General features: G+C 42.4%; 1 protein-coding gene across 1 annotated transcript; it reads left to right on the top strand.

Annotated features, from left to right (window-relative positions):
• The first annotated feature begins 257 nt into the window (after positions 1–257).
• On the top strand, positions 258–17,079 carry SMIM43 (small integral membrane protein 43). The gene is made up of 3 exons (XM_060778997.2): positions 258–1,158; positions 9,610–9,667; positions 16,599–17,079. The coding sequence occupies exon 1, from the start codon at positions 859–861 to the stop codon at positions 1,045–1,047; it is 189 nt and encodes a 62-aa protein (XP_060634980.1). The 5' UTR covers positions 258–858; the 3' UTR covers positions 1,048–1,158; positions 9,610–9,667; positions 16,599–17,079.
• Positions 17,080–18,292: the final 1,213 nt, after the last annotated feature.

The raw sequence follows: 18,292 nt of genomic DNA, 5'->3' as shown, positions 1-18,292 counted from the left end.
GGGGTTGGACTGGATGGCCCTTGGGTTCCAAAATCCCAAAAAAGAAAGTCTCCTCCCTAGCCAGCTAATCACTTCCCAACAAAGGAGTCTGCCAGGCAGTAAGAAGCCAGGCCTTGAAACTGCTAGGCCATTAAATGCTAATCAAAGTGGCCAATTGCAACATTCACGCCTACTTCAAACCCTGGACATTCCACAGATATATAAACTCCATTTTCCTAGTTTCCAACAGACCTCACAACCTCTGAGGATAACTGCAATAGATGCAGGCGAAACGTCAGGAGAGAATGCTTCTGGAACATGGCCACACAGCCCGGAAAACTCACAACAACCCAGTGATTCCGGTCTGAGATAAGGGAGACTCAACCTGTATCCTTTTTTTTCTCTTCCTTTCCTTCCTCCTTGCTGCTCTGCTTTGCCCCTGTCTGCGTGGAGAGCTTCCCAGACGACTTTGCCCACTGGGCACAAACTTCCCCGTCACCACCCTCACAGTCACACGTGTCTCCCCCGCATCGGAACACTTACTTCCCAAGCTCGACGCTGACTCGCTTTGCGGCGGGTCTCTTCGGAAAGTCCGGAGGCGCAGAGCTTAGCTTTGGTTTCCTCGGGGCGACAGCAAACACCAGGGCTTGGCTTGCATCAGGGATCGCGCGTGCCTGTGTGTGTGTGTTTTCACACCTTCGGATGGATGGATCTTCTCTTTCTCCACTGACTTGGCAGGAACAAAGCTTGAAGGCTGCTGCTGGTAGTAGTAGTATATCTTCCCCTTTGGAGCGGGGCCAAGACTGGGCATCATCAATCCTGCTCTGACTGATTAGGGGAGCTTTGGGGACTGATGGGCATCATCGCGACCCTGATAGGATGGAGTGGGAGTTCAACTTGCTGCTCTACCTGGCGCTGTTCTTCTTGCTGCTCTTCCTCCTCTTCCTGCTCCTCTTCGGGGTCATCAAGCAGCTGAAAAACTCGGTGGCCAGCACGGGGGCCCTCCAGTCCAGCGGGCGACCTTCCCTGAGGGAGCCCTGGGGCTTTTGTCGGGAGCAAGCCCTCTGAAAGAGCCGAGAGAAGACGCCCACCCAAAGGCACCTCCTCTTCCTCCTCCTCCTCTTCCTCCTCCTCCTCCCCCTCCTCAAGGGTCCCGGGAAAGGAGGGACCAAGGCTCAGGTGGGATCCCATCCCTTTATTTCCCCTTCCATTTCTGAAACGTGAGACCCAAGGTGGCTTCTTGTTTAGGTCCAAATGCCACACCGGCTTCATTTACACCAGGCAGGGGCAAACCTCAGCCCTCCAGGTGTTTTGGACTTCAACTCCCACAATTCCTAACAGACACTGTGATAATGTTTGTTTTTTACTTTTTAAAAATTAATGCTGTATGTACTGATTTTAATTATTGCTTTATGTATTTAATTGTGGTTATATTATTGTAACTGTTATGTGCCGGCCTTGTATTGTTACTAAATGTAAGCCGTCCTGAGTCAAGAAGTAAGTATTTATTTACTTAGGTGATCCCTCATTGTCCCTCATTGTCCAAGTAAGATTGTCCTCCTAGTGTGGTGATGGGTATGTAGGTAGAGTAGAGTAGAGTAGTTTATTCGATGCTTAGACCATAGGTCTTTCACATACAAGGCAAGTCAAACAGATAAATACATGAGCACCAGATTATTAAATACAATATAAAATACACAATAAAATCCTATAAATAATTAAAATGCTACATATATCGATGGCAAGATGCACCTTTAAAATACTACATGATGATGGGGTATGTAGGTGATTGTGGAGCCCTATTCTTGATCTGCATGTTCTCCCAGTTTCCAGGTAGAAGGCAGTCCCGGTCAGGATTGGCTTGACATGCCTTCCTCTTGGCACATTTCTCTATTTCGCCCCTCCATTCATGCCTCTTCATATTCTACAACACTACTGGTCACAGCTGACCTCCAGCTGGAGCACTCAAGGGCCAGTTCTGTGTGTCTATGCCAGGGTTTTTAAGGTTGACTTTAATATAATAATAATAATAATAATAATAATAATAATACTTTATTTATACCCCGCCACCATCTCCCAGGGCTTTTCAGTTCTCGGTGTCTATGCCACAGTTTTTAAGGTTGGCTTTGAGCCCATCTTTAAATCTCTTTTCCTGTCCTCCAACATTCCGTTTTCCGTTTTTGAGTTCGGAGTAGAGCAACTGCTTTGGGAGACAGTGGTCAGGCATTCGGACAATGTAGCCGGTCCAGCGGAGTTGATGGCAGAGGAGCATCGCTTCAGTGCTGGTGGTCTTTGCTTCTTCCAGCACACTGACATTTGGCTGCTCTTCTGCTGACATTTGTCCATCTGTTTTCCCAAGAGATTTGCAGGATTTTTCGGAGGCAGCACTGATGGAAACATTCCAGGAGTTGCATGTGACGTCTGTAGATAGTCCAGTCCAGCAGAGTTGATGGCAGAGGACCATCGCTTCAATGCTAGTGGTCTGTTGACGTTTGTCCGCCTGTAGACTGTCCATGTCTCACAGGTGTATAGCAGGGTTGGGAGGACAACTGATTTATAAACAAGCACCTTGGTATCCCTATGGATGTCCCGGTCCTCAAACACTCTCTGATTCATTCGGAAAAGTGCGGCATTCGCAGAGCTCAGGTGGTGTTGTATTTTACTGTCAATGTTGACTTTTGTGGAGAGGTGGCTGCCAAGGTAGTGGAAATGGTCAACATTTTCTAATGTTACACGATTAAGCTGTATCACTGGCATTGGAGAGGGATTGCCTGGTGACTGCTGGAAGAGCACTTTGGTTTTCTCGATGTTCAATGACAGGCCAAGCTTCTGGTATGCTTCTGCAAAGGTGTTTAGAGTGGCTTGTAGGTCTTCTTCTGAATGCGCACAGATGATGTTGTCATCAGCATATTAGAGTTCTATAACAGATGTTGTTATAACCTTGGTTTTGGCTTTCATTGTGCTGAGGTTATATAGCTTGCCATCTGTCCAATAGTAGGTTGTTAGGAATTGTGGGAGTTGAAGTCCAAAACACCTGGAGAGCCAAAGTTTGCCCATACCTGATCTATACTATAGAAATAATGCAGCATGACACCACTTTCACGGCCATGGCTCATTTTTAAGGAACTATGGGAGTTGTGTTGCTGTGAGTTTTCCAGGCTCTATGGCAATGTTCCAGGAGCATTCTCTCCTGATATTTCGCCTGCATCTATGGAACCTGTCTGAACATATCTCCCACTATAAACTATCGCGAAGTCTATGATCGGCGGGGGAGGCCCTGCTCTCGGTCCTATCATCATCACAAACGCGGTGGGACTTCTCAGTGGTGGCCCCTTGCCTATGGAACTCTCTCCCCAGTGACATCAGATTCCCCCCCCCCCCGCCTCTTGTCCTTTAGAAAAAAACTCAAAACCTGGTTATAGGACCAAGCATTCAAACAGTAGAGGCAGCAGTCAAAAATAAGATCCAATTTGTGTGAATGACAATGGACTGACCTGGACTATGATTTTAAACCTGTGTGATTCTAAACAACATTTTAGCAAGTTAACGCTTTAACGAACTGTTTTAATGTTTAATTAACTGTTTTAATGGCTATTGCCATTTGTTACTGGTGTTGGTATTGAATGAATGCCTGTTGTGAAGCTGCTCTGAGTCCTCCTCCGGGAGTGAGAAGGATGGGATACAAATATGCAAAATAAATAAATAAATAAATATGGCAGGTGTCCTCAGAGGTCATGAGGTCTGTTGAAAACTAGGCAACTGAGGTTTATATATTTTTGTGGAAAATCCAGGGTGGTAGAAAGAACCCGTCAGTTTGAGGCTAGTGTTAACATAGCAATTGGCCACCTTGATTAACATTGAATGGCCTTGCAGCTTCAAGGAGTGGCTGCTTACTGCCTGGGGAAAACCATGAAACTGAAAAAATCTGGCTATCAGTATTAAAAAAAACTTCTAAAATTAGGACAGTAAATAAAGAGCAACACTCAGAAAACAGGAGAATTACAGACAGAAATCAACCAGGGCCAGCTAACCTCTCCTAACAAAGGATCAGCTAACACCTCCTATCAAAGGATCCTCACTTGCCTAGTTTTCAACAAACCTTACAACCTCTGAGGATGCCTGCCATAAATGTATGAAATGTCAGGAGAGAATGCTTCTGGAACATGGCCATACAGCTTGGAAAACTCACAGCAACCCAGTAATTCTGGCCATGAAAGCCTTCAACAACACTATGGAAGATATAAATTTGCAATGGTTTTTAGCTCTCCCTGCCAAAGAATGCTGGTGCCTTGACAAACTACAACTCTCAGGGTTCCATAGCACTCAGCCCTGGCAAAGTGCATTACTTTTATGGTGTAGATGCACCCTGAGTGGCATCTACACTGTGTAGAATAAATGCAGTTTGACACTCCCTGCCATGGCTTAATGCTAAGGTATCCCAGGAGTTGTAGTTTGATGTGGCACCAGGCACTCTTTGGCAGAATATTGGGGAATCTGAACTCTTAGGCTCAAAAAACAAAACAAAACACCCCTCAATTGGGGTGATTCCACCATAAATATAGCAGAATACCTGAAGCAAAAATGAGCTGGGATGAGCTTCTATATCTTAAGATGGCACAGAATTGCAGAGTCAAATATTTATTGAAGTAAAAGAAATACATTCTAGATAGAAAAGGTCTTGGAGCTAACTAGCTTACTAAGTCTCCTCTTCTAAGAAAGGTAAAAGGGTAAAAAGTCCAAAAATCCATGCAGCTACATTTTGCCTAAAGGGAGGGGCAAAATGTGCCTCCACACTGGAAGGAAGAAAAATCAGAAGAGACAATGGTGGTGAATGGCCACATGGCCATACCTAGGGCAATAAAAATACATTTAAAAGGGAAGTTCCCTCACAGAGATTCCATTGCTACATCTTCAAATGGGGAGGAGACCGTGGCTAGCAGGAGGAAGAAAGACAAAACCCTTTTGGGAAACATGCATGACAAAGTGAGGTAAAGGAATCCCTCAGCTTAATCTATCTACTCATTGAGGACTGGAGATTTGCTGACACCAAGAGACTTGGGCAGTCCAGGGATGAAACCCAACACAGAGAAAGCTAAAGGCAGGGGGTCCTCAAACTTTTTAAACAGAGGGCTAGGTCTTAAACTGTTGGTGGGCCAGATTATAATTTGCAAAAAGAAAACATGAATGAATTCCTATGCGCACTGCATATATCTAACAGTCCCTCAAAGTGTTGGAGGGCCGGATTATAATTTGAAAAAAAAAATGAACGAATTTCTATGCACACTGCACATACCTTATTTGTAGTGCAAAAACCACTTACAAACCATACAATAATTAAAATGAAGAACAATTTTAACAAATATAAACTTATTAGCATTTCAGTGGGAAGTGTGGGCCTGCTTTTGGCTGATGAGATAGGATGGTTGTTGTTGTTGTTGTTGTTGTATGCTTTAAAGTAGTTTCAGACGTACGTTGACCCTGAGCAAGGGCCGGGTAAATGACCTTGGAGGGCCGCATCCGGCCCTCGGGCCTTAGTTTGAGGACCCCTGGCTAAAGGCGCTGTAAAACTACAGTCCCCAGAATTCCATAGCATTCCACCAGGGCAGTTAAAGTGGTGTCAGACTCCTTTCAGTACTGTTCCATTATCCGGGCGGATGCCAAAAGGAGGTCTAGACAGAGAAGGATAGTCCATTTTATGGGAAAGGGAGAGTTGAAGGAGGAAAATCATTTTCCCAATTTTCCCTGGTTATTCCCCTTCCTCACTTCCTATTTCATAAAGGAGGGTTGTTTCCATGCTGGAGACATAAGTGGGGGAAATAGTTGTACTCCTTCAAATCTCCCTCCCCTGTAAAATGGACTATTCTTCTTTGTGTAGCGCCTCCTTTTGGCCACCACCCGGATAATGGAACAGTACCTTGCCTTCATTCACCAGTGGAGATTCATCCCTAGATCCTTATCCAAGGCTCAATTAAGACTTTTAGTGTCACCTAAGCACTTCAAAGCTTTATCCCTCTGTGTGTGTGTCTATCAAAAATGACAGTAAGATGGAAAATACATTTTATATTGGAATATTTCCACTTTATTGATATTTGAATGAGTGTTTCTAATAGCAAAGTGTTTTGTTGTGGCAGCACCTTTCTGGGAAACCTAATTCAGCTGCATCACTTGACATTTTCACCATATGGACCGTGATAAACCCAGCAATGGAAAATTTCCAGGGTGCCCCCCTTTCCTTCATGACCTAAACCATATGTTTATTTTGCTTAATGCTTAATCCAGCCTTGATACCTCCTCATTCAAAGCCCCAGAGCATCTGGGTAGCATCTCTAATCAGCTTCAGTCTTTTTCTAAAATGTGACTGGTGTCCTACCTTCAAGGGATGTTGTGCAATTGAAAAAAACAATATGGATCAATAATAATAATAATAATAATAATAATAATAATAATATGCAAAGACTCGGGCACAAGCCAGTAAAGGTGGTCCCAGTGGTGATTGGCACACTGGGTGCAGTGCCTAAAGACTTTGGCCTACACTTAAACACAATTGGTGTGGACAAAATTACCATCTGTCCACTTCAAAAGGCCACCCTATTTAGGTCTGCATGCATTATTTGCTGATACATCACACAGTCCTAAACACTTGGGAAGTGTCCGACATGTGATCCAATACAACAGCCAGCAGAGTGACCTTGTTTACTGTGGACTCATCTTGTTGTGTTTCAAATAATAATAATAACAACAACAACAACAACAATAATAATAATTTTATACCTCACCACCATCTCCCAAAAAGGACTTGGGGCGGCTTACAGAAACACATATAAGTGCCATAAACACATACAATATAGGTAAGATCACATCAAAATATTAGACAACGATACTATCAAGAACAAATGAAAATGGTTTCATCTCTAGGAACTCTATCAGAACTGTTTTCTGCAGACCTTGTTTCTTCTTTCCTTGTTTAATTTGGCTTTGGCTACTTTCTGTGCTTTTGGTCTCTGCATTCTGTACATGGCCTGCCTAAGGCACCTTGGAGCAATAAGAAAAAGCAAAAGTGAGAAACAGCCTCGGTTTAAGTGAGCCTTCATTAGGAGTCTTTGATATGTAAAGCAGATGTAAAGCAGTAGGATGGAGAAGAATCTTCCACAGATTCTTGGGAGTAATGTTGTGTACACTTCCAAAGTAATAAAAACAATCCCCTGCCTTTTACTTTTATATCATTCATCTGTCTGAATATCCAACGCTTTCCCCAATTTAAGTAGTGTTCTTCTTTTAGGGCTTGTTTTGGTCCTGAGAAGGTTTGTTATTCTGGAAAGCGATGAAATGGGTCAGTCTCGTGTTTTTTTTTGCAGTATAATCATTTGGTTCACAATTCTGTTATCTGTCTCTATCCCTCTTTTATAGAAGCAGCCAAGGGATGATGGTGTTGTTTTCTATTGGATATGGAAAAACCCTACAGTGCCTCATCTTTCGCTAGCGAAACTGGATATACTATATTTCCCTGCAGATGTTAAACATGGCTTAGTTTGAGCAATGCCTGCATCTGAGGCTCAGCCTAATGTTAGGGCTTAGAGCCCTACAATGGAAAAGGATGTTTTTGAACAATACATTGTGTATGTTGTGCACTGTCAGGAAACCACAGCTTGTCTTTATGTATCTGTGACTATAGACCAGGGTTTGTAGAATTTCCAGTAATGTGTGTGTTCTTTTAGTTTTGCCTACTTTTGTGTTATAGTCACAACTGTTTTGCTAGAGAATATTTTTTTCCTATACAACAGTAACAATAGTCCTGCAATTAATTCAAGGTGACATACATTGTTTTTTCACTACCGTTTTATCTTCACAACAGACTTTTGGGGTAGATTGGGCTGAGGGTTGAATGCCAAAGAGTGTCGGCACTTCATCAAACTACAACACTCAGGGTTCCATAGCATGGAGCCATGGCATTTCAAGTGGCATCAAACTACATTTATTTCAGCAGTGAAACTCTTTGCACCAGAGTGTGGTGGAGGCTCCTTCTTGGGAGGCTTTTAAACAGAGGTCGGATGGCCATCTGTCAGGGATGCTTTGAATGTGATTTTCCTGCTTCTTGGCAAGGGGTTGGACTGGGTGGCCCACAAGATCTCTTCCAACTCTATGATTCTATGAAGATGCATCCTCAGGGTCATCTGGGGGAACTTTATGGTTCTCTAGAGCTTGAGCCAGTGCGGTGTTGTGGTTTGAACGTTGGACTGCAACTCTGGAGAGCAGGGTCTAAATCCTTGATTGTCTGTGGAAACCCACTGAATGACCTTGGGCAAGTCTCAGTCTAAAGAAGGCAAAGGCAAAATTTCTCTGAACAAATCCTGCCAGAAAAACCTCATGATTAAGGTAAAAGTAAAGGTTTCCTCTGAAATTAAGCCTAAGCATGTCCGACTCTGGGAGTTGGTGCTCATCTTGTCCGTTGACATCTCCAAAGTCATATGACTTCACGGAACACCATTACTTTCCCGCCATAGCGGTACCTATTGATCTACTCACATTTGCATGTTTTCAAACTGCTAGGAGACACCTTTTCCCCATGATAACTCTTCCAGGAGTAAATTTCCCTTCCTGGGCGTAGATTTCTCTTACTCCCTGTTGTCTCACCCCTGTTTTTATCTATGAGTTGTTTGTAAGTCTTGTGGCGTAATGTAAAATAAGCCACGTATAGTTCACGTTTGATCAGCCCACACACTACCTTGACAGAGAAAGAAAATATGCCATGCAGATGAACAAGAAAGAACAAGTAGTTTACTCTTTGTAGTTCAGAACAACATATGTACAATGTGATCAGTTGCATCAACTCGCATAATGTCCTTTTATAAGAGATTTAAAATGGTTTTTCTTTTGTCCATGTGGCTAAACTCCTTTAGCAGTTCATAAAGCAAGAGTACACTCCAAACTCTGTCTCTCTCTCTCTGCTTCTCTCTTCAAACTGTCTGCCTCTGCACCTGCATCGCTCAAGCTTAAATAAAAATGTAACAGTATCCAAAAGTCCCAGGCTCAGCTTGCTCCCCGGGAATTGCTCAACCAATCAGTTTCATTAATCTTATTTTACAGTTGACACACACACACTCACTGATTCCTAGCATGCTCCAACAAGTCAGATGTTTGTAATTCAGGGATTGCCTGTGTTTGAATTCCTGCAAACCAAACCTGGCATCATTATCCTTGTAGGAAGTTTCCAGGATTGAACTCTGGCATCAACAGATGAGGCATCAAGGTAATTGGAATGCAAGTTCTTAGTTTTACTGACCTTTGTTGCTGCATTTATTTTCCTTTAGTTTAGTTTATTTGGTCATATGCCCTTGCAAAGAAATTTGCAAGTGCCGAGTCTGTGGATCTGAATGGAGATAATTGTCAAAGGGAGTTTAGGGAATACTTGCATCTGTTTGCAGTTTATAGAGGAGCAGACGGAACAGGTCAGAGGCTAAGAGTTGTTTGAAATAGAAATTACATGCATGGTTAAGTGATTTCAAATGTATTCTGCAAAATGTCTTGGCTACTTTTAATCTCTGAGGCTGTTGCTTTTTTTGAGGAATGATGCCTGTCATCACGTCCTGACCAAGAGGACAGTGGCTGTGTGCTGACAATTATAATTTACAGGTGGAATGAACCAGAGAAGATGATTCTGCACAGCAGCCAGTTATCCAGAGAAGGTCAGGTAAGTGATTTATTTCATGAGACTCGACACCTGCTGATTGCTGTCTGGTCAGACCCTTGAAAACTACCAATGTGCTAATGCAGACTGGATCACACTGTAAGAACTGTCTTCCTGTCCTATAAGGTGTGTGAATCCTCCACTGTCCTTTGTCACTATCTGATATTATTTAACACCATATATGAGCAGAGAGATACTGTAGACTTGTGAATAGAGTCTTGGGTTTCTATTGGCTTTAAATTACATCTTGGAAAGTGATTGATTTAGCGACCTTGCAAACGTAATTGACCATGCTATAATGTCACCTTCAGCCATGGATGAGTATGCTTTGGTCCATGTGTAGCATCCTTATCTTCCCCTTCACATCTCAATTGTCATTCGAAAGCCGTTTGAAAAAAGCAAAAACTCCATGTTTAAAGTCCCACCTACAATGCCATACAATGCAATTTGAAATGTATTATATGGGCAGTGTAGATTCAGTGTAGGAGGGTGACTAAAATGATCAAGAGAACAAACCCAATGAGGAACAACTTAAAGAGCTGGGTATGTTTAGCCTGCAGAAGAGAAAGTTGAAGGGAGACATGATGGCCATGAACAAAAATGTGAGGGGAAGTCATAGGGAAGAGGGAGCAAGCTTGTTTTCTGTTGACCTAGAGACTAGGATGTGGAACAATGGCTTCAAACTACAGGAAAGGAGATTCCACCTGAACATTAGGAAGAACTTCCTAACCGTGAGAGGAGTTCAGCAGTGGAACTCTCTGCCTCAGATTGTGGTGGAGGCTCCTTCTTTGGAGGCTTTTAAACAGAGGCTGGATGGCCATCTGTCGGGTTCTTTGAATGAGATTTTCCTGCTTCTTGGCAGGGGGTTGGACTGAATGGCCCACGAGGTCTCAGATCCTGTGATGCTTTTTCATATAATGCAGTTTAACTGCATTGGACTGAATTATTTAAGTCTACACTGACTATATAAATGCAGTTTCAAACTCACAGAAATATGAATTGTGTGGCCTGTGTTCGTCAGCTCCTGTACATGTGCACATAAACATATATCTCAAATGACACTTAGGATGCATCTGCACTGTAGAATTAATGGAGTTTTATACCACTTTGACTGCCATGACTCAATGCTATGGAGTCACGGGAGTTATAGTTTTTGAAGGTCTTTAGCCTTCGATGCCAAAGGGTGCTGGTGCATCACCAAACAACAATTTCTTAATTGTTGTTTTGGAGCCTAATCAGGCTGAAACAGTCAAAAAGTATTTTTGGGAGTAACTCATAAGTCACTGTAACATCACTTCTGGTTCTCTAATGGTATAACTTGCATGGGGTTGGAAAAACCAGAAAATAGTCCTTGGAATGCCCCCCCCCCCCCTGAATTGGCACAATTGTTCTGTAGGTTTTGGGGGTTTTTTGTGCTGAAATTCAACAGTAATTTGGAATTTGCTAATGAATTTTGGCAACATGTCAACAATAGTGGGGAAACAGGGGAGGACCCACTAAGGTTACCCATTTCTGGCCAAAAGAGATGATATCAGAAACATATAACTGTCATGAACCTTATCACATCACATTTAGGACTTTATCATATCACACTTTTATGTTGTTTATTCTGTTTGAAACCTGCTCCAGTCTTGTGATAATTGAGAATCTCTATCATATCCTGGCCACATTTGAAAACAGCATCATTTGCGCTGAGATTTGAACCCTGATCTCCAAAGTTAAGCTTCAAATGTATTTATCGTATAAGAAGTGAAACAAGGGTACAATTGTAATGTATTTAAAAAACACAAAGTTTGAAAAACTTGGCATTATACTAAATGTCCTTTGACCAGTAGCTGGCCACTTGGAGTGCCTCTGGTGTTGCTATAATAATGTCCTCCATAGTGGACATGGCAGGGCTCAGACTACATTGGAACAGGTGGTCTGTGTTTTGCTCTTCCCCACACACATGTCGTGGACTCCACTTTGTGACCCCATTTCTTAAGGTTGGTTCTGCATCTCGTGGTGCCAGTGCACAGTCTGTTCAGCGCCTTCCAAGTTGCCCAGTCTTCTGTGTGACCAGGAGGGAGTCTCTCATTCAGTATCAGTCATGGCTTGAGTTTCCAGGTTTCTTTTGGACTCTCGCTTGCTGAGGAGTTCCTGCAAGTATCTCTGTAGATTTTAGAAAAGAAAATCTTGATTTAAGGCATTAGCATGTTGGCTGATATCCAAAGGGGATGGACTAGAGATGTCATTGCCTAGGTCCTTTCATTATTGGCTGCTACTTCCCGGCAGATGTCAAGTGGTGCAATACAGGCTAAACAGCATAATTTCTCCAGTGGTGCAGGGTGTAGACATTCTGTGATAATGCGGCATGTCTCATTAAGAGCCACATCCACTGTTTTAGCATGGTGAGATGTGTTCCACACTGGGCATGCGTACTTAGAGGCAGAGTAGCAAAGCTCAAGGGCAGATGTCTTTACTGTATCTGGTTGTGATCCCCAGGTTGTGCCAGTCAGCTTTCATATGATGTTCTTTATAGCACCCACGTTTTGCTTGATATTCAAGCAGTGCTTCTTGTAGGTCAGAACACGGTCCAGGGTAACTCCCAACTTAAGCGGCTTTTTTTCCGGGCTGTATGGCCATGTTCCAGAAACATTCTCTCCTGAGATAGCTCACATCTATGGCAGGCATCCTCAGAGGTTGTGAGGTCTGTTGAAAACTAGGCAAGTGAGGTTTATATATCTGTGGAATGTCCAGGGTGGGAGAAAGAACTCTTGTCTTCTTGAGGCAAGTGTGAAAACAGGGGAATTCCTGACAGGAAAAAATCAGGGCCAGCTAACACCTCCCAACAAATGATTCCCCAGGCTGGAAGCAGCCAGGTTTTGAAGCTGCAAGCCCATTCAGTGCTAATCAAGGTGGCCAACTGCAGCATTCACACTTGCCTCCAACAGACAAGAGTTCTTTCTCCCACTCTAGACATTCCACAGATATATAAACCTCACTTGCCTAGCTTGTAACAGACCTCACAACCTCTGGGGATGCTTGCCATAGATGTGGGTGAACCTTCAGGAGAGAATGCTTCTGGAACATGACCACACAGCCAAGAAAACTCACAGCAACCCAGTCATCATTGAATTTCTGGCAAAAGAAGGTTGTACACCTAAGGAAATCCATAATTGCTTGAAGAATGTTTATGGGGATGCTGTAATGGACATCAGCAATGTGCGACCTCTGAAAGACAACCTATGTGGTGTCAGATTCAGTGACCTGAATGACGTTAAAACAGCTTTAAAATCACAGGTTCAAAGCAACACCCTTACCAAAATGGTTTTGATGTCTGGGTTAAATGATGGCACAAATGTGTAGATATTGATGGTTGTTGTAGTTCAGCCTGTGACTGTGTGTGATGTTCATTATGATAGTGGGATTGATGGTAATAGGGTTGAAGGTTTTCCTGGGCCTGGGCCTGTTGGCACTGGGGATGAGGGTTTTCCTGGGCTTGAGTTAAGCCCAGGCGAGAGGCCCAAGGTCTCTCATGAACCAAGTGTTTGTCCTGCAGATTCACAAGGTCACATTTCTGGGAGAAGCCCTCAACAGTCTTTCTATGAGAAACAACTGTCTTCTGAGGATGATTTGTCAAGTGCAGAATTTAATGAGAGTGAAGATAGAAAGCAAGACTTTTGTAAACAGAATCAGAGTTCTCAGGCACAACAAAGGTCAATTTGTCTGCAGCAAAAGAGAGATAAGAAACCTTTTTCTGGTTGTAAGGGCAAGAGAAATGCTTTCCTTTCGGTTCTGGGGTCAGGAAAAGCTTTATTTTGATACAAGGGAAAGAGTTAGCTCAGTTTTGTCAACGTTGGAATTTCATGATGATCTTGTTTCCAAGTGTTCCTAGTTTCATGTTCCAAGTTTTGCCAGGCTCCTGATCTATGTATTGGATTTTTATGCTGCCTGGTTCTATGGATTTTATACCTTTGGATCTTGTGTATTACCTTTGTGCCTTGAAGCTCATGGATTATCTTGTATCTTTGAACTATACTGTTTTTACCATTTTTATTGCTTTGCTTACATATATTCTTCAATAAACTGCTTGCTGATTATACCAAGCTGGTGTGGTGTTTAAGGACAGGGGTGTTCCTGCTCTGGAGTACAACAGTGGTGGCTATGTTGAATGGTAGTTTTGTGTAGAGGATAGTTCGGGCTATGATCTGTAACAACTTCTGCTGTTATATGTTCATTCATAACGTTTTTATGACACAGGAGGCAAAAATATTTGACCCACCCTCGTATATATAAAATGCCACAGAGGTAGTGAAATATATCTGGTAACAAAAAAAGAAATGTTGTAGCTAGTTTGGTTCTGGTTGCATAGGATATATTATACAGTTATCTACAGTTAATTGCTAGAAAAATATGAAGCAAACATAAGGATATTTTGAAAAACTCACAAATCAGAGGATTTTTCTAATTGACAATGAACAACATGATCTTTTACAAATAATGACATATTTATAAAAGCACCTAGAAGCCAGGTATTCAGATAGATATCTGAGGCCCGCAGTAGTGCAATGGGTTAAACCTTTGTTCTGGAAGGACCGAAGACTGACAGGTCAGAGGTTTGAATCTGGGGAAAGTGCAGATGAGCTCCCTCTGTCAGCTCCAGCTCCCCATGTGGGCACATGAGAGAAGCGTCCCACAAGGATGGTAAAACATCAAAACATCCAGGCATCCTCTGGACAACGTCTTTGCAGATGTCCAGTTCTCTCACACCAGAAGCAACTTGCATGTCAGTTGCTTCTGACATGGAAAAAAAAAGATAGATATCTGCTCTAATTCTCATTATCTCTAAATCAGGAAGATGAAATGATTAATTAATAATGCATTATATGCAGTCTGACAGTTCCAGCAGAATCCCAAAGGTGCCTTGCAGAATATTAAAATCACAGTATTAATATTTTAAAAATCATATAGACACTATCATCAAGCCCATTAGGTCTTGTTTTTACTTCCAAACGCTGTATCATATGTTCATTAACTCAAGATGCAGTCCTTTCAATGAGAAATTTCATAAATCAACTCCCAAATTAGAAACACAGAGACCTGTTGAAAAGCTTGTGATTATGCATACTGAACGGCGCTTCATACTTATTGGCTCCTGCCGATGGTTGCCCTGTTTTAATCAGAATCACAGTCATTATAAAGCAGTAGAATTTTCTTTTGGATTAAAAGGTGAAAGAAGAAGTTTTAATTATTGAACAAAGAGATGGCTTGTGAGGCTCAATTCCTTATTATTCCAGTCTCCTTTTTTTCCCCACACAAAAATTGAAATAGAACTGTAGAAATAATCTCATTAGGAAATCCCATTTGAAGGCCTCTGTGGGTGGATCTACACTGTTCAATTAATGCAGTTTAACTTGACTTCAGCTACCATAGTTTAATGTTATGGGATTCTGGGATTTCTAGTTGGTTGAGGTACTAACACTCTTAATCAATGAAGGCTACAGGTATTGTAAAACGACATGATTCCATAGCACTGACCCATGGCAGTGAAAGTGGTGTAAAGTTGCATTAATCCTACATTGTAAATACCTTTTGTCTTCAACTATCCTTTCAGCTATCCAAATGCCACAAATATCCAAATGTTTAACATATGCTAGATGTGTTTGCACTTAATAACATTTTTTGAACAACACACTTTTAAAACAACATTTATTCTTCTGTGTTGTCAAATGTTTCATGGCCAGAATCACTGGGTTGCTGTGAGTCTTCCGGGCTGTATGGCCATGTTCCAGAAGCATTATCTCCTGATGTTTCGATCACATCTATGGCAGCCATAAAATCATAGGAACATTGAGTTGGAAGAGACCTCGTAGGCCATCCAGTCCAACCAAGAAGCAGGAAAATCGCATTCAAAGCATCCCTGACAGATGGCCATCCAGCCTCTGTTTAAAAGCCTCCAAAGAAGGAGCCTCCACCACACTCCAGAGCAGAGAGTTCCACTGCTGAACACCTATCACAGTCAGAAAGTTCTTCCTCATGTTCAGATGGAATCTCCTTTCCTATAGCTTAAAGCCATTGTAGTTGCATACCCAATAATTGTCTCTATTTGACAAGTACCCTTCTGATTAACCCTTAGACTCTCCAATTTTTACCTGCTTTTGTGCTGGCTGAACTGCTGACCCAAAGGTCAGCAGTTCGAATCCTTGAGACAGGGTCAGCTCCTGTGTTTCAGCTCCAGCTTCCCATGCAGGGACATGAGAGAAGCCTCCCACAGGATGGCAACACATACGGGTATCCCCTGGGCAATGTCTCTGCAGACTGCCAATTCTCTCACACCAAAAGCGACTTGCAGTTTCTCAAGTCACTTCTGACATGATAAAAAAAACTCTCCTAGCTTGTGTGTTCCTCCCAATGTCAAACTTTTCCTGTGGCTGCGTATAGCCCCTGTTTTCATCTGTGAGCTGTTGGAGTGTGGGCAAATGGTTCACACATATGTGCATGTGTGAACGAAAAATGAAAAAACTAATTAAGCTATCTGTTGCAATCAAACACTGAATTAAACAGATGTAAAATATTTAAATGAGAAAGGTTGGAAGGAATACAACACTTCCCGTTTATTGAAAGACCCCTGCATAGCAGTGAACGGGGAAGGAAGAGCTTGAACTTGACTCTTCCAAATATGCCATTTTTTATCTCCATTAGATTGAACTGATTCTGGGCTGCCAGATATTTTGGTTATTGCTTAATGTAGAACAGGAGGAAGAGAGGGAGAAAGAGGACGAAGGGAAAGGTTAACAGAAACACAGACGCATGTACTCTCTCTTTACTCTGCCTCCCTCCAAGTCTCAAGAGAGAACAGACTGAGTTGTCCTATTTACTTTGAGCAGGTTTGTATTTTGCATAATGTAAGGTGTTAATGATTTGCTCAGGTGAGATTATCTTCCCTTTCCAGATGGACCTTCTGTCCTGCTGGTCATCATGACAGAATGGCTTATCTTTTGTCCTCGGGGAGGAGAAAAAGAGATGGATGTGCGAACAGACAATCTGCTTCTCGAGGCTGCTGTGTTTGGAGACTGGACATGTTGCGGAGCAACCAATAATGGCCACGCAACATAGAGAATGTGTTTCAGTGATAAACTATAACGTACCTTTCAAATTGCCTGTTATATGTTCCACTGAACTGAAGTTTGTTTTGCTTCCCTCTCTCTTTTCCTTTCCTTTCCTTTCCTTTCCTTTCCTTTCCTTTCCTTTCCTTTCCTTTCCTTTCCTTCCCTTCCCTTCCCTTCCCTTCCCTTCCCTTCCCTTCCCTCCCTTCCCTTTCCTTCCCCTCCCCTCCCTTCCCTTTCTTTTCCTTTGCTTTCTTTTCCTTTCCTTCCCTTTCTTCCCTTCCCTTCCCTGCCTTTTCTTCTCTTCTTTCGTTTACTTCCCTTCCCTTTCTTTTCCTTTGCTTTTTTCCCCTTCCCTTCCTTCCCTTCTCTTTCCTTCTTTTCTTTTCTTTCTTTTCCCTTGTTTTCTTTTCCTTCCCTTCCCTTTCTTTCTTTTCCTTCTCTTCCCTTTCTTCCCTTTCCTTTCTTTTCCCTCCTTTCTTTTCCTTTTCTTCTCATTCTTTCTTCTTTCCCTTCCCTTCCCTTCCCCTCCGCTCCCCTCCTTTCTGCCTCCAGAATATCTTTTCTCTATGGGACTGTGTCCATGGCAATGGCTGAATGACAGTCATCACATTTGACAGCAAAATGAACATTCAGCAAGCAGTCTCATCCCACCCCCCCACCCCCCCCCCCCCGCTACCTTTATCCACTTTGCTTTATAAATGAAATTTGTCCTCTCTAGAGGTTTATGTATTTGTCTTTCTGGAAAAACTGGACTGAAATAAAAAAAAATACTTATAGCTGGATTAAACAGCACTCACTTTTACCACGGATGGTGAAGAAAACAAAAAAAAAGTTGTAATTATTCTTAAAGATCTATCCAGCCAAAACATCAATCAGTGGTGCATCCACTCTGCAGAGCTTACAATGCTTGCTAATTATTTTAAACTGCAAGCCTGTAGTGTCCTGGTTACATAAAGAGCCTCCATCTGATTGCATACAATAGATGCTTATGATAATCTATATGTGATAAAGTGTTGTGGGCTCCATTGAAAAATTGCTGCCATCGTGAGTGTGCCAGCCATACAAAACTCACTGGTGAGGACAAGACAAATTTTCTCCAGAATTCTACTTGAAACCTTTACAAGAATGATTCCTTTGGATCCACAGTTTGTATTCCCAAAACGTACCCATTTCCCAGAAAGACTAGTCAATTATTTTCTCCAATCATATATAAAATGCCTTTGTTGTTGTTCATACTTCCAATTATATTGTCCTATATACTCCAAATCACTCACAAGAACCAAAAAGTATGTATTCTCTTTGGAGCATTCCCACAACCTCTGACATTCAGTGATTCCCAAATATTCGTCCTCCAGATGAACGTTTATGGAGCCCGCCGTGGCACAATGGGTTAAAACCCTTGTGTCGGTAGGACTAATGACCACCAGATCAGCAGTTCGAATCCTGGGAGAGCAGGTTGAGGTTGCTCTGTCAGCTCCAGCTCCCCATGCAGGGACATGAGAGAAGCCTCCTACAAGGATTGTAAAAACCACCAAAC

The sequence above is a fragment of the Anolis sagrei genome, chromosome 5 (genome assembly GCF_037176765.1).
Source record: "Anolis sagrei isolate rAnoSag1 chromosome 5, rAnoSag1.mat, whole genome shotgun sequence".
In the NCBI taxonomy this organism is placed as follows: Eukaryota; Metazoa; Chordata; class Lepidosauria; order Squamata; family Dactyloidae; genus Anolis; species Anolis sagrei.
This window is presented reverse-complemented; position numbering and strand designations above follow the sequence as displayed.